Source organism: Mesoplodon mirus (assembly GCF_964341445.2).
Source record: "Mesoplodon mirus genome assembly, chromosome: 5".
Lineage (NCBI taxonomy): Eukaryota > Metazoa > Chordata > Mammalia > Artiodactyla > Ziphiidae > Mesoplodon > Mesoplodon mirus.
Window position 1 is genome coordinate 101,491,488 of NC_138980.1, and position 14,180 is coordinate 101,505,667.

A 14,180-nucleotide genomic window follows, 5' to 3' on the forward strand; every position below is an offset into this window, starting at 1 on the left:
GGATGTATCTCTTAATGATTTATGATTAGTATTACTAAAAGAAAAATGTAGGTGCATTTCTCAATATAAATATATTTTTCTGTGAAACTGCAATTCAAAGCAGTATTAAAAAAATCTAGGGGCTTCCCTGGTGGCGCAGTGGTTGAGAGTCCACCTGCCGATGCAGGGGACACGGGTTCGTGCCCCGGTCCGGGAAGATCCCACATGCCGCAGAGCGGCTGGGCCCGTGAGCCATGGCTGCTGAGCCTGCACGTCCAGAGCCTGTGCTCCACAACGGGAGAGGACACAACAGTGAGAGGCCCATGTATCACAAAAAAAAAAAAAAAAAAAAAAAATCTAGTCAGCATTAAATTTTTTCTTAAGATATAATTTGTGTTTTTTTAAAGTATTTATTTTTGTTTGGTTGCGCCAGGTCTTGGTTGCTGCAGGGAAGCTCCTTAGTTGTGGCTCACCAGCTCCTTAGTTGCAGCACGTGGGCTCCTTAGTTGCAGCAGGCGGGCTCCTTAGTTGAGGCATGCGAAATCTTAGTTGAGGCATGCATGTGGGATCTAGTTCCCTGACCAGGGATCAAAGCCGGGCCCCCTGCACTGGGAGCAGTGTCTTAGCCACTGCACCACCAGGGAAGTCCCTATAATTTGTTATTTTTAATTATACATTTTCTAGAGTATTTAAAGTGAAGAATACTAAGAGGATCACTTAGATTGCTTCATTGCTTTTCTGCTTTTATTTAGTTAATATAAGATCTAGTGGTGTTAATAAATGTTTAATGTTGGGATTAAAAAAATTTTTTTTCTGGGTGTTGCTTCCTTCTTTTTTGTTTGTTTTGCTTTGTTTTTTTCTTTTTAAAAAATTTTTATTGGAGTATAGTTGATTTATAATGTGTGATAGGTTCTGCTGTACAGCAAAGTGAATCAGTTATACATATACATATATCCACTCTTTTCCCATATAGGTCATTACAGAGTATTGAGAAGAGTTCCTGGACTATACAGTAGGTCCTTATTAGTTATCCATTTTATATATAGTATTGTGTATATGAATGCTGAAATTTTAAATTATCTCGAAAATATCTGCGTTTGACCATCTTTCTATTCAGGCTTCCTCAAATCCCTCCAATTTTAATATTCTATGAGCCTCATAGTGTTATACCGCTAAAGATTTCACATCAGTCTGAAACTGGAAGGGAACTAATAAAGAATTAAAAGCAAACAGAAAAGAATATGATAAAATACTCAAATAGGCATATAAGTACATTTTCACCCTATAGGCATACCTACTTGGAAGGCAAATATATAATCCTTAGAATGCTTTTAACCATTGAATCAGAGCAAGGGGAGTTGGTGGGATAATCTTGAAAGCTTCTGTCATTAAGCCACTTTACCTAGGTTCATCCAGTTCCTGATAGGGAAGACCTGCTGCACATCCCAGAAAATGAAACCCATAGGCAGGGACATCTGCTTCTGGGTACATTGGTGGAGTTCTACTTTAAAATCTGGATACTGTTCTTTCTTCCATTCTCCACAGTTTAAAAATATAGCAAATGAAATTTGCTAAAAGAATAGCAATTTATTAATTACTTCCTGAAACTTAAGATGGTATTTTGACTATGCTCATTAGATTTACCCTAGATTGAACAAAGAATTTTTAAATGACAATTTTCCACAGAATTATTACAGACAAAATCCATGAAGTTGTTTTGTCTTTGTTGCAAACCTGAACTTAAGGGAACAGGAAAGTCGTGTTGATAACTATTTCATGAAGACCAAGAAGTACTCAGCACGAAGCAATAGCGCTTTTGCTAATCTTTCAACAAAATTCTACTCTTCCTCACTGCAACAGTGGAGATTTCTCCTTGACAGTATGGATTTAAGTGCATAAAGATTATGCTACTTTGATTTTGATAGTTTGAATTTGTTCATTCAAAGCTGCAAAATAGTCTTAAACCGTGAATGTATTTACATCTCAACAAAGCAAACTTTGCTGATTGGTTAAATTAATTCATATTTCATAGATAAAATGGTGATCATATCTATTTACACATTTAAACACCACTGTAAGTTTATTTTTGTCGAAACTTTTTTCAGTAGAAGGCCTAGGAGGATTACATACCAAGCCTAATTTGAATATCTGCCAAATCTGGGGAATTCAGAGCAGCATTAGTCTTCTAAATCTCATCAGTACGAGATAAATAGGAGTTTTGATCTCTCAGAATTGCTATGCAATAATCCTAACCACAAAGGTAGGCTGTAACAATTATAAGAGAGAGAATGCAAAGTCCAGGGAAGATACCTAACTGAGAGAACTAAGTTCAAATCCTTAATAAGGTTGGCTATTAGCTATATGACATTGGAAGAGTTGCTAATCCTCTCTGGAATGTAGTTTCTTTAATATGTAAAATGAAGATGATAATAGATACTGCTCTTGTAAGGATTAATAATGGGATATATAGCAGACATTTTAAAAATGTTAACTCCTACTTCTGCTCTTTCCTTAGGTTCTAGGCCAGTCTAGACCTTTTCTGACTGTGAGGGAATAAAAAACAGAATGTATGTCTGTTCAAAATAAGATAAATGTTTTATATCTTAATCCCTCAACTCAGCAAAATAGGCATATATAAGTGAAACAAAATTTTCACAAAATAGTACTTGTGAAAATGTACTATGTCATGCACTGTGTATTTTTTTTCTTCTGAATTCTACCTTATTTCATTAAAAGGTAATAGTGTTTGGAAAACATTCCTCTAGGCCACTTTAAGTGAGCCTACTGTCTACAGTTATAAATAAAAACATCTTGTTTCAGGATGAGAGGTAAACTTTCCATCACCATACTCTCTTCTCTGGGTTTAAGGCTACACTTGGATATGACCATCATATGCTACCAAATCATTGCTATTTTGAGAGGTATTAGCACTGAATCTAGAAGTAACTTCTTGGCCAGGCAACCAGCCAGGTGTTAAATGAGGATAGGAAGACTTGAAAACTGTCTCTAGAACTTGATAGCATGATTAATTAATATTTAGTGAAGTACTCTAACTTTCGATGAAAGGACCCTTATAAATGAATAATAGTACTAACGTACTGAAAATATCATATACCAGTATAGTATCCAGTAATATCTGAGACCTCTATTAACTTTGCTAAAGGTAGTTCAGACATATTGTTTGAGAAGTTTTACAGCCAACAATTAGATGTGAGGAAGTAGGTTCCTTAACAATCTGCAGTCTTATGAAGCATAACAGCTTTGTGTATGTAGTCCTGATTACATAGCAAAAAGAAAATATTTGTGGTTTTTATTATGTTCCTTATTCGAATAAATAGTTCATTTAGGGAAAGATAAACGTTCCAAGACCGTGATATATAGTTTTAAAAATGTCTCTGTTTAAAATATATTACTTTGGGATGTATTAGTATATCTTCAGAAGGGGACAGAGAATGGGTCCTTTGAAAATCTAATCATACCATGATCATGTCACTCCTTAGCTCCAAACCTTCCTATTTTAATCACAATAAAAGCTAAAGTCCTTATAATAGCCTACAGGATCTAGCCCCAATCACTTCTCCCTCACTCCACCTGCACCCCTTTACCTGCCTTCAACTCCCACTGCTCTCCAACCATCTCATTCCACCGCAGTCACACTATTTCCCCAATATACCAGGCTCCCTCCCTTAACTTCCTTCAGTTCTTTGCTCAAATATCACCTTCTCAGCGAGGCCTTCCCTGACTACCCTCTTTAAGATATTGCATCAAATTCTCCCCCTTCCAACACACACGCACACTTTCCAGCCTGTCCTTGCTTTACTTTTCTCCATAGCATTTGTAGAGATGTACTACATATTTATTACTTATTTTCTGTCTCTCATTAGAATGAAAGCACCATAAGGGTAGGGGTGTTTTTCAGTTTCTGTGCACTATTGTACTCCCAGAACTTAGAACAGTGTTCGGCACTCAGGAAATAAATATGCTTTGATGAATGAATGAATTGTAACTACAATTAGCATAATGGTTTCAGTTCTTCAAAGTGTTTTTCTTATTTATTCCACAGGTAGAAATTATTTACACGACTATCACTATTGTTAATCTTAAGATAGGCAATGTACAGCAGAAAGAATATTATATATATGGCTTTAAAGTTTCTGAGTTCCTATTCCTTCAGTTTGGGGGCAGTGAAAGCTAAAAAAAGGGGTTCTGTCATGATGCTAATGGCTGCGGTGTTGAAGGGCGGCTGGGGATTTAGTTTCTAGGGAGGGTTACAGGTGAAAGTCTTACCACGTTGCTCATGGAATCCAAAGTATTGTACCTGCGGCTGCTTGACTCTCGGAGTCCAGACCTAGCCTGGTTTGGTAAGCAGCAAGGGAAGAAAACCGCCGGATATTTTCTTGAACAATCTCCTGATGCAACTGTGTTTACAGCCTTCCCGGCAGCACCCAGCGGGAACTTTAGGGCCAGGAGACTCTCACAGCCTTTATTTGGTTCTCAGTCCCTGGGCTCTGGGAAGCAGCGAGGTGGGCTGAGGGCCCCCTCCCCTTTACGTGGCGGCCGCCGGGCCGCACGCCCACGCGACAGGTGAGGCGCGGCGGAGCGCCAACTACACAACCGCGGGGCCAGACGCCCGCGTTCTGCGCCGCAGGCGGCCGCGAGTTGGCGGAGGAGTGTCCCGGCGGCGGCGAGAGCCCCTGCAGACGGACGCCCGGCAGGCGGGAACTTTTCCCGCACGGGGGCGCTGCCACCTGCCCGGAGGAGGAGTCAGAGCGGGACCTAGTTTTTTGCGGCTCCGACGCACGGGAGTCGGGAGAACCCACCCTGATCATGAAGGGCTGCAAAGGCATCGAGAACCCGGCGTTCGTCGCCTCCAGTCCAAACAGCCCGCGCCATTTGTGTCCATCGCCCTCTTCCGTCGAGGTCTCTGTCTTGTCCACTAATCCCCTGAGAGAGGGTTTGCAGCCGCAGGAGCCTCAGGAGCCCCAGAAGTCCCCGGAGCCACCTTTTTCTTCAGTAACTCCTCCTGGCTCCCAGGAGCGGTCCGGGCCAGAGTCACTGTCAGAGTATGAGGAGGGGCCCTGCGGGTGGGGGAACTTCCAACCCCAGTGTCTCCAGTGCTGCAACACGCCCCAGGGCTTTCTGTTTCACTACTGCCTTTTGGCCCTCACGCAAGGTAAGGTTCAGAGCCGGCTCGAGAGGGCGGTGGGCCTGCGCGGGGCGAGGGGGGCGCGGAGGGCCGGCGGGGAGGAGAGGGCAGGTGCGCCGCGAGCCCGAGGGGTCGACGCGCCGAGCTAGGTGGCCCCAGGCTTGGGACTTGGAAGCGCTCGCACCGACGTCAACCAACGAGGTTCAGGCATCTACATTTTAGCTTCTGTTTTATGGAAACATTTAAAACTGGCCATGCAAGCTTTTTCTCTTTAGTGTTCTACCTCAGTCTAGCCGATTCGATTCCTACAAAGAAGATGAGTGGAGCCTTCCTTCGGGAACCTTTTGCTGGGGGGTGGGGCGGGGGAGATCCGCTGTACGTTACAAAAACACACATTTTGCTAAACCCCCTTATTAAAAGGATTTTTTTTACGTTGTTTCTGGAAGAGAAGAATTAATAAATTTGCAGTTGAGGTAGGGTGGTTCTCGAAGGAGAAACTTGTTGAAAATATATAGTATCGGTTAGATCTAGGCATTCGTGTTTTTTGAGTATAGTTTGAGTGTATTGGATGCACTCGTGGAGCCCAGTGAGTAAATCCGCAAAGGCTTCAGGCGTTAACTGGTAAGGCTGTTTGTTCGAGGATCTCTTTTAGATTCTCTTGGGAGTTACCGGTAAAGTCCAGGTTTATACCCTCAGGAGTTTGCAATCTAAGCCTGATTTGGAGGAGTGAGTAGTAGGGCAGAGGGACAATGACTCTCCTGAAAGAAAGCATGCAGGGAATGAAAGAAATGGGAAGTTACAACTAAGGCGACAAATTAAGGAGGGGGACATTAAAGTGCAGCATTTTCAAGGACATGCTGATGGTTAGCTAGAATTTGATGGTATGTAGATATTTTTTGGTCACTTGAGTCATAGTTTAAAAATATTTTGTAAAGAGGCAGTCAAGGACTGATTGAAAGAAATCTAATCCCCCCCTCAAAAAAATTGGGGGAGGAGGTGGGTTGAAATTGCTCTTTTTTAAGATTAACAGAAGACTATCTAAATATATTCTTCCTGTTCTTATTCCTGCTCCACTGTCTTAAAGCAACTCAGTGTCCCTTGCACAGGTTAGGTGCTGAGTAAATATTTGTTGATTGTGAGTCTGTAGCTCTTCTACTAGGGACAGTTTTGTGCTAAAGAGTTACTTCCTTTTCCACCTTTCTTGTCCCCACCAAAGTTGGCCTTCTCTCAACATCTTGATCTCAGTTGTCCAAAATCAGTGATTGTGAAGCATCTTAGTGTCAAGGGAATGCAAAGTTCAAAGAAATTGGGCACAAGTAAAAAATTCCTTGTCTTGTGTATTATCTTAAACGTATTCTGAAATTTCAATATTATTCCAAAATATATCATTTTACATTTAATATAAAATATTGTTTAAAATTATTATCGAATATAATTGAAATTCTTAGAGAAATGTGTCAAGTTTAGCCTGGAGCTACTCTACCTAGAAATCTCCAATTTCAGAAGCATAATCTGAGATGAAAGTGACCCAGTAAGTTCTTATTTGGGTTTAAGTCTGAATGACTGAAAACATTATTATTGTGTTTTTCAAACAATATCCTTGGGAAGACCATTTCCATGATATAGTAATAGGTGATTAATTGGTAAAAAAAGACCCAAAACTTGTCAAGTGAGTTTACTTAACCCAGCACTTCTCAAAGATAAACAGGATTTTTCTTAGCACTTAATTTCCTAATATACCTCATAGCTTCATGCATTTACAATAGACATAGTATGCAATGTTTCATGAAATTTCTTTTTTTTAAAAGCAAAGTTCTTGGAACTTGTGTAGCATAGAATTCACATTGGGATCATAGGCTTAAAGTGCTGTATTTCCACAAGAGTTTGCAAATTTGCTTTCTTAGAAAATTTTTTACCATAAAAACAGTGAGTTCTAATGACTGACTTTTAATCAGTATGGCAAGGGTGTCAGAAAGTTGATTTTAGATGGGAAATTTTCAAATTTTCAGACAACCTCATCTCCTTATAAATGCGTCATTCCTAGGTACCTTAGAAATTTTATCTTAAAACATCAAGAATTATAAATTGGCTTATAGATTTATTAAACTGACATAAAAGTAAAAATCATGTTAGGACTTTTAAAACTTATACAAATTTTCTTGAAATACATTCCTAGTTACAGTCTTGATAAAGCAAAATTTGAAGAGATTATAGAGATCATGACTTGGATATACTCTTTCTATTAATTAATGAATGAAAACAATTCATGGCAGCCTCTTAAGTAAAAGGAATAATCAGTTAAAAACTTTGTAATTTGATCAGATGCTTTTTATTTTCACTTTATAGTAATGTTTAAACTTCTGTATATTTAACCTATATCCAAACAGGACATTTTCGTTAAGTCAGTCAAAATTGGATTTCAGCTCTTCCTTGTTTATCTTGTACTCCTTCATCATGGTTATAATGAGCAGATGAAGTATAATGGTTTTTTATTTTTCTTTTTTCTGTTACTTTGCCTATTATTTAGAATGCCAGTGGTTAAAATAAGACTTTCAGTTCGTTATTTTTGCCCCAGGAACTTTTAAATGATAACTTTAAAGAGTGCTAGAAGAAAATAGAGGTTTGAGAACTCAATTTCACCTCTCTTAAGACTAAGTCAAGGATCTCATGTTATAAATATGTTTAAAGATTGAGTAATCTGAGCAGTTTTAGTATTTGACCTCTCAATCACCTGTACATTTTGTACTCTTCCAAGCGAGGTCCATGGGACTATGCTACACCTGGAACTCTCTAGCAAACCAGCCTCATGAGACTTTACCAGTCTTTTTGTCATTTAAAGAAAAATGAAGTTAGTTATAATTCAGTATGTGATAAGCATCAATTTTATTTAACATCTGAAAATTCACAAGTGTATAATTTAAAAGTGAGCTGATTTGTAAAGGAAATATGTTTGGCTTGCTTAGCTTTGAAATTTTGAGATTTTTAAAATTGGTACATTTAAAAATATCAAAAGAAACAAACAATCAAATTTTAGTATGTCGTTAATAATCATAATCTATATGGTAAAGTTGTAATAATGCACTTAAATTTCCTCTTCTCTCTTTTAGGTATGGTGGTAAATGGCCTAGTAAATGTTAGCATTTCCACTATTGAGAAGCGCTATGAATTGAAGAGTTCCCTGACAGGCTTGATATCATCAAGCTATGATATCGCATTCTGTTTGTTGTCTTTATTTATATCATTCATTGGTGAAAGAGGACACAAACCAAGATGGCTTGCATTTGCATCCTTTATGATAGGATTGGGAGCACTTATATATTCATTGCCAAAATTTTTTAGTGGAAAATACCAATTCGGGTCCCTTTTTGAAGGTAAGTTTCTGTTGTGTTTTGCTTATTTTAAGAAGTAGTATGAAACTATGTTATACTGCAACTCTATATTGCAGCTCACTTGTATGGGTAAATAGGGTAAAGGCTAGTCTCTTCCACTGCTTACTGCTTTGTTATTATTGAATTGTGTTAGGAGATTACTGAGACAGATTGCACATTATTCATCCCTTCAGTGGTTCTCCAAGTTTTTAATCCTCTAATACTCATTCCCCATATTATACACGATCTTCCTCAGAAAAGACATGACTTGTTTTGGTTTGCAGGTGGTGTGACTTCACTGGGGTTCTAAGATCTAGTTTTTCCCTTTATGGTTTTATTTGCTGTGCCTATAGCTCTGCACCCTGGACATGTTGACTCCTGATTTGAGAAAGAGAGGTAAAACTTATAGGAGTGGATCTTTTCCTGAGAACTGAAACTAGCTTTACTTTTGACTCTAGTTTAGAGACACAGAGCTTCATGAGTTACCTAAAGTGTTGCTCTGGTCAGTACATTATTTAAAGGCTCAGAAAGGAAGTTTGATTATTTATATTTCTTCCCTTTTTTTCCCCCCCAAAGAATCCTTTTTAATGGAAAAACAATTATGGTAGAGCCCAAGAAATGTGCTAATGAAAGTAGACCTTAACGTTTTTTGTCCTTCTTGAGACTTTTAATAGCAAGTATTGAAATAAAATCAGAGGGCTACAAAATCTGAAGTTTTGATAGGTTAGGTAAGTGAAGAAAAGGCTTATATTAAGAAGAAAGGAGAACTGGGGCCTCCTGCACAATAGGCATTATTTTTAAAAAGTTAAGATGGTTATATTTGTATTAATTTTGAAAATTCATATTAAAGTGTTAACATTTCCCTAAATCTATTTCCCAATTATAGAGTGACAACAAATGGGAAAATATTTTCAATAACAAAGTATATATCATGTAGCATGGTTTTAGGGGTGCACTTATTTAGAAAGCAGACTTCATTTTGGAAATAAAAATAGAATATGCAAGCATATGGTCCAAGAGGGGATGTTTTAAAAATGTGATACAGGGCCTCCCTGGTGGCACGGTGGTTGAGAGTCCGCCTGCCGATGCAGGGGATACGGGTTCGTGCCCCGGTCTGGGAGGATCCCATATGCCGCGGAGCGGCTGGGCCCGTGAGCCATGGCCGCTGGGCCTGCGCGTCCGGAGCCTGTGCTCCGCAACGGGAGAGGCCACAACAGTGAGAGGCCCGCATACCGCAAAAAAAAAAAAAAAAAAAAAAAAAAATGTGATACAGTTTGGAATGAATTGGATAAGGTGAATGTGTTATCAGTAGAAAGAACAGTTACTAGATTCTAGTATATTATCTAAGATTCCAAGGATTTTATCAGGCCAACTTCACATACTTTCCCTGGGGGTAGATTTGGGAAAAACACATGTAGGCTTTAGTATAATACCTTTGAAATCTTAATTTCAAAGAGGAAAGGGAAAAGCTGAATTTTAGTCTGTCACACAAGAAATACGAAACTGATTCTATGATAGCAAAAATATTATTGTGTCTCTAGTATTTAGGTGTTGATCTTTGTACTGAATCTAATCCCTCATTTTTCCAGTTGATCAGATGCCCTGTTTGTTCTTAAAGTATACAGACTTTGTTAAAAAAATCATTGACTCTCTAAACTGAAACATAAACACCTAGTCCAGTGCAAAAGCCTGATTTGTCCTCAGCCGTCTTCTTAGCTCCTTCTCTTGCCATACATGTGTTGAGTTTCAGCCAGTCTGAATAATTTATATTTACTAAAGGGAAATGGCCACAAATTAAGGTGTGTTTGTGGCCAGAGATGAAGCCAAGAAGGTTGCTGAAGCCAGGTTAAAAACTTTTAGTACATTATTGTATATTGTGCAAGTTTTCACCAAATTCATATTGATATTTTTCATTATTTTAGTTGAGGTAGATTAGGTAGAGGAATTGGCTGATCTGTAAAATTTTTACTCTAAATTATGACTCATAATTTAAATAATAGTTTATCTGTGGCAAATAAAAGCAAAAACTCAGGTTGCCCTTACATTATTCTGCCATTCCTATGAGGAATATTTATTGATATGGACTATACATGATGCTGAAATAATAGCAGTGAGACTGTTTCATGCCCTCTGGATTTTATATACTAGTGGGAGGTAATACAAAATAAACAAACAAGATAACTGAAGATTGAGGTGAGTGTATAACAGAACAAGTATTGTGAAGTAATAGTGTACAAAAGGGAAAATTTGTGGGCAAGGGAAGGCTATTGTGATTGAAAACTGGATAATGAGGACCCAGCCAAGGAAGATGATATCCAGGCAGGAGAAAAAATGATCACGGGCTTTGGAGCAGGAAACAGCTTGGCTGGTTTTAGGAATTGTCAGTTTTGGCCAGCATGATCAAAGCGAGGGAGAATGTGGCATGAGAAGAATTTGAGAGTCAGGTAGACCCCAGTGTGAGGCATTTGGATTTTCCTTCAAGTGCCATGGGAATTCATAAGAGAGTTTTACACAGGGAGGTACATGATCTTATTTATGTTTTTAATTGATCATTTGGCTTCTATTGTTCTGAGGGACAAGAGTAGATGGGAGGAAATCACCCAGGAGGTTTTTATTGTAGCTCAGGTGAGCAATAAGGGTGGTTGGGATGGGGTTGGTAGCAGTAGAGATCTAGAGGAGTGATTGATTTTCAGTGTATTTTATTTTTATTTATTATTTTTTAATGTTTATTTATTTATTTATTTTCCTATTAGTCATCCGTTTTTGTTTTTGTTTTTGTTTTTTTTTCTGTACGCGGGCCTCTCACTGTTGTGGCCTCTCCCGTTGCGGAGCACAGGCTCCGGACGCGCAGGCTCAGCGGCCATGGCTCACGGGCCCAGCCGCTCCGCGGCATATGGGATCCTCCCAGACCGGGGCACGAACCCGTATCCCCTGCATCGGCAGGCGGACTCTCAACCACTGCGCCACCAGGGAGGCCCTAGTCATCCGTTTTATATACCTCAGTGTATACATGTCAATCCCAATCTCCCAATTCAGCACACCACCACTCCACCACCCCCTTGGTGGCCATACGTTTGTTCTCTACATCTGTGTCTCAATTTCTGCCCTGCAAACCGGTTCATCTGTACCATTTTCTAGCTTTCATATATATGCGTTAATATACGATATTTGGTTTTCTCTTTCTGACTTACTTCAGTCTGTATGACAGTCTCTAGATCCATCCACGTCTCTACAAATGACCCAATTTCGTTCTTTTTTATGGCTGAGTAATATTCCATTGTATATATGTACCACATCTTCTTTATCCATTCATCTGTCGATGGGCATTTAGGTTGCTTCCATGACCTGGCTATTGTAAATAGTGCTGCAATGAACATTGGGGTGCCTGTGTCTTTTTGAATTATGGTTTTCTCTAGGTATATGCCCAGTAGTGGGATTGCTGGATCATATGGTAATTCTATTTTTAGTTCTTTAAGGAACCTCCATACTGTTCTCCATAGTGGCTGTCTCAATTTATATTCCCACCAACAGTGCAAGAGGGTTCCCTTTTCTCCACACCCTCTCCAGCATTTGTTCTTTGTAAATTTTCTGATGATGCCCATTCTAACTGGTATGAGGTGATACCTCACTGTAGTTTTGATTTGCATTTCGCTAATAATTAGTGTTGTTGAGCAGCTTTTCATGTGCTTCTTTGCCATCTGTATGTCTTATTTGGAGAAATGTCTGTTTAGGTGTTCTACCCATGTTTGGATTAGGTTTGTTTTTTTTTAATATTGAGCTGCATGAGCTGTTTATATATTTTGGAGATTAATCCTTTGTCTGATGATTTGTTTGCAAATATTTCCTCCCATTCTGAGAGTTGTCTTTTCATCTTGTTTATGGTTTCCTTTGCTGTGCAAAAGCTTTGAAGTTTCACTAGGTCCCATTTGTTTATTTTTGTTTTTATTTCCATTACTCTAGGAGGTGGATCAAAAAATACCTTGCGGGGATTTATGTCAAAGAGTGTTCTTCCTATGTTTTCCTCTAAGAGTTTTATAGTGCCCAGTCTTGCATTTAGGTCTCTAATCCATTTTGAGCTTATTTTTGTGTATGGTGTTAGGTAGTGTTCTAATTTCATTCTTTTACATGTAGCTGTCCAGTTTTCCCAGCACCACTTATTGAAAAGACTGTCTTTTCTCCATTATATATTCTTGCCTCCTTTGTCATAGATTAGTTGACCATAGGTGCATGGCTTTATCTCTGGGCTTTCTAACTTGTTCCATTGATCTATATTTCTGTTTTTGTGCCAATACCATATTGTTTTCATTGCTGTAGATTTGTAGTATAGTCTGAAGTCAGGGAGTCTGATTCCTCCAGCTCCATTTTTTTCCCTCAAGACTGCTTTGGCTATTTGGGGTCTTTTGTGTCTCCATACAAATTTTAAGATTATTTGTGCTAGTTCTGTAAAAAATGCCATTGGTAATTTGATAGGTATTGCACTGAATCTGTAGATTTCTTTGGGTAGTATAGTCATTTTCACAATATTGATTCTTCCAATCCAAGAACTTGGTATATCTCTCCATCTGTTGGTATCATCTTTAATTTCTTTCATCAGTGTCTTAGAGTTTTCTGCATACAGGTCTTTTGTCTCTCTAGGTAGGTTTATTCCTAGGTATTTTATTCTTTTTGTTGCAGTGGTAAATGGGAGTGTTTTCTTAATTTCTCTTTCAGATTTTTCATCATTAGTGTATAGGAATGCAAGAGATTTGTGTGCATTAATTTTGTATCCTGCAACTTTACCAAATTCATTGATTAGCTCTAGTAGTTTTCTGGTGGCATCTTTAAGATTCTGTGTATAGTATCATGTCATCTGCAAACAGTGACAGTTTTACTTCTTCTTTTCCAATTTATAGTCCTTTTATTTCTTTTTCTGCCCTGATTACCATGGCTAGGACTTCCAAAACTATGTTGAATAATAGTGGTGAGAGTGGACATCCTTGTTTTGTTCCTGATCTTAGAGGAAATGCTTTCTCTTTTTCACCATTGAGAATGATGTTGGCTGTGGGTTTGTCATATGTGGCCTTTATTATGTTGAAGTAGTTTCCCTCTATGCCCACTTTCTGGGGAGTTTTTCTCATAAATGGGTGTTGAATTTTGTCAAAAGCTTTTTCTGCATCTATTGAGATGATCATATGGTTTTTATTCTTCAGTTTGTTAATATGATGTATCACATTGATTGATTTGCATATATTGAAGAATCCTTGCATCCCTGGGATAAATCCCATTTGATCATGGTGTATGATCCTTTTAATATGTTGTTGGATTCTGTTTGCTAGTATTTTGTTGAGGATTTTTGCATCTATATTCATCAGTGATATTGGTCTGTAATTTCTTTCTTTTTTTTTTTTTTTTTTTTTTTTTTTTTTTTTTTTTTGCGGTACGTGGGCCTCTCACTGTTGTGGCCTCTCCTGTTGCGAAGCACAGGCTCCGGACGTGCAGGCTCAGTGGCCATGGCTCACGGGTGCAGCCGCTCTGCAGCATGTGGGATCTTCCCGGACCGGGGCACGAACCCAACCTGCCGTTGGCAGGCGGACTCTCAACCACTGCGCCACCAGGGAAGCCCTGTAATTTCTTTTTTTGTAGTATCTTTTTCTGGTTTTGGTATCTGGGTGATGGTGGCCTCATAACATGAGTTTGTGAGTTTTCCT

General features: G+C 38.7%; 1 protein-coding gene across 1 annotated transcript in view; it reads left to right on the forward strand.

Moving 5' to 3' along the window:
• Positions 1–4,806: 4,806 nt before the first annotated feature.
• SLCO4C1 (solute carrier organic anion transporter family member 4C1) overlaps positions 4,807–14,180 on the forward strand; it is a gene marked incomplete at its 5' end in the record, with an annotated part of 66,033 nt that continues 56,659 nt past the window's right edge. The window contains 2 exons of the mRNA XM_082623306.1: positions 4,807–5,236; positions 8,233–8,496. Of these exons, the coding sequence (XP_082479432.1) occupies positions 4,807–5,236; positions 8,233–8,496 (694 nt within the window). The remainder of the gene's footprint in view (positions 5,237–8,232; positions 8,497–14,180) is intronic.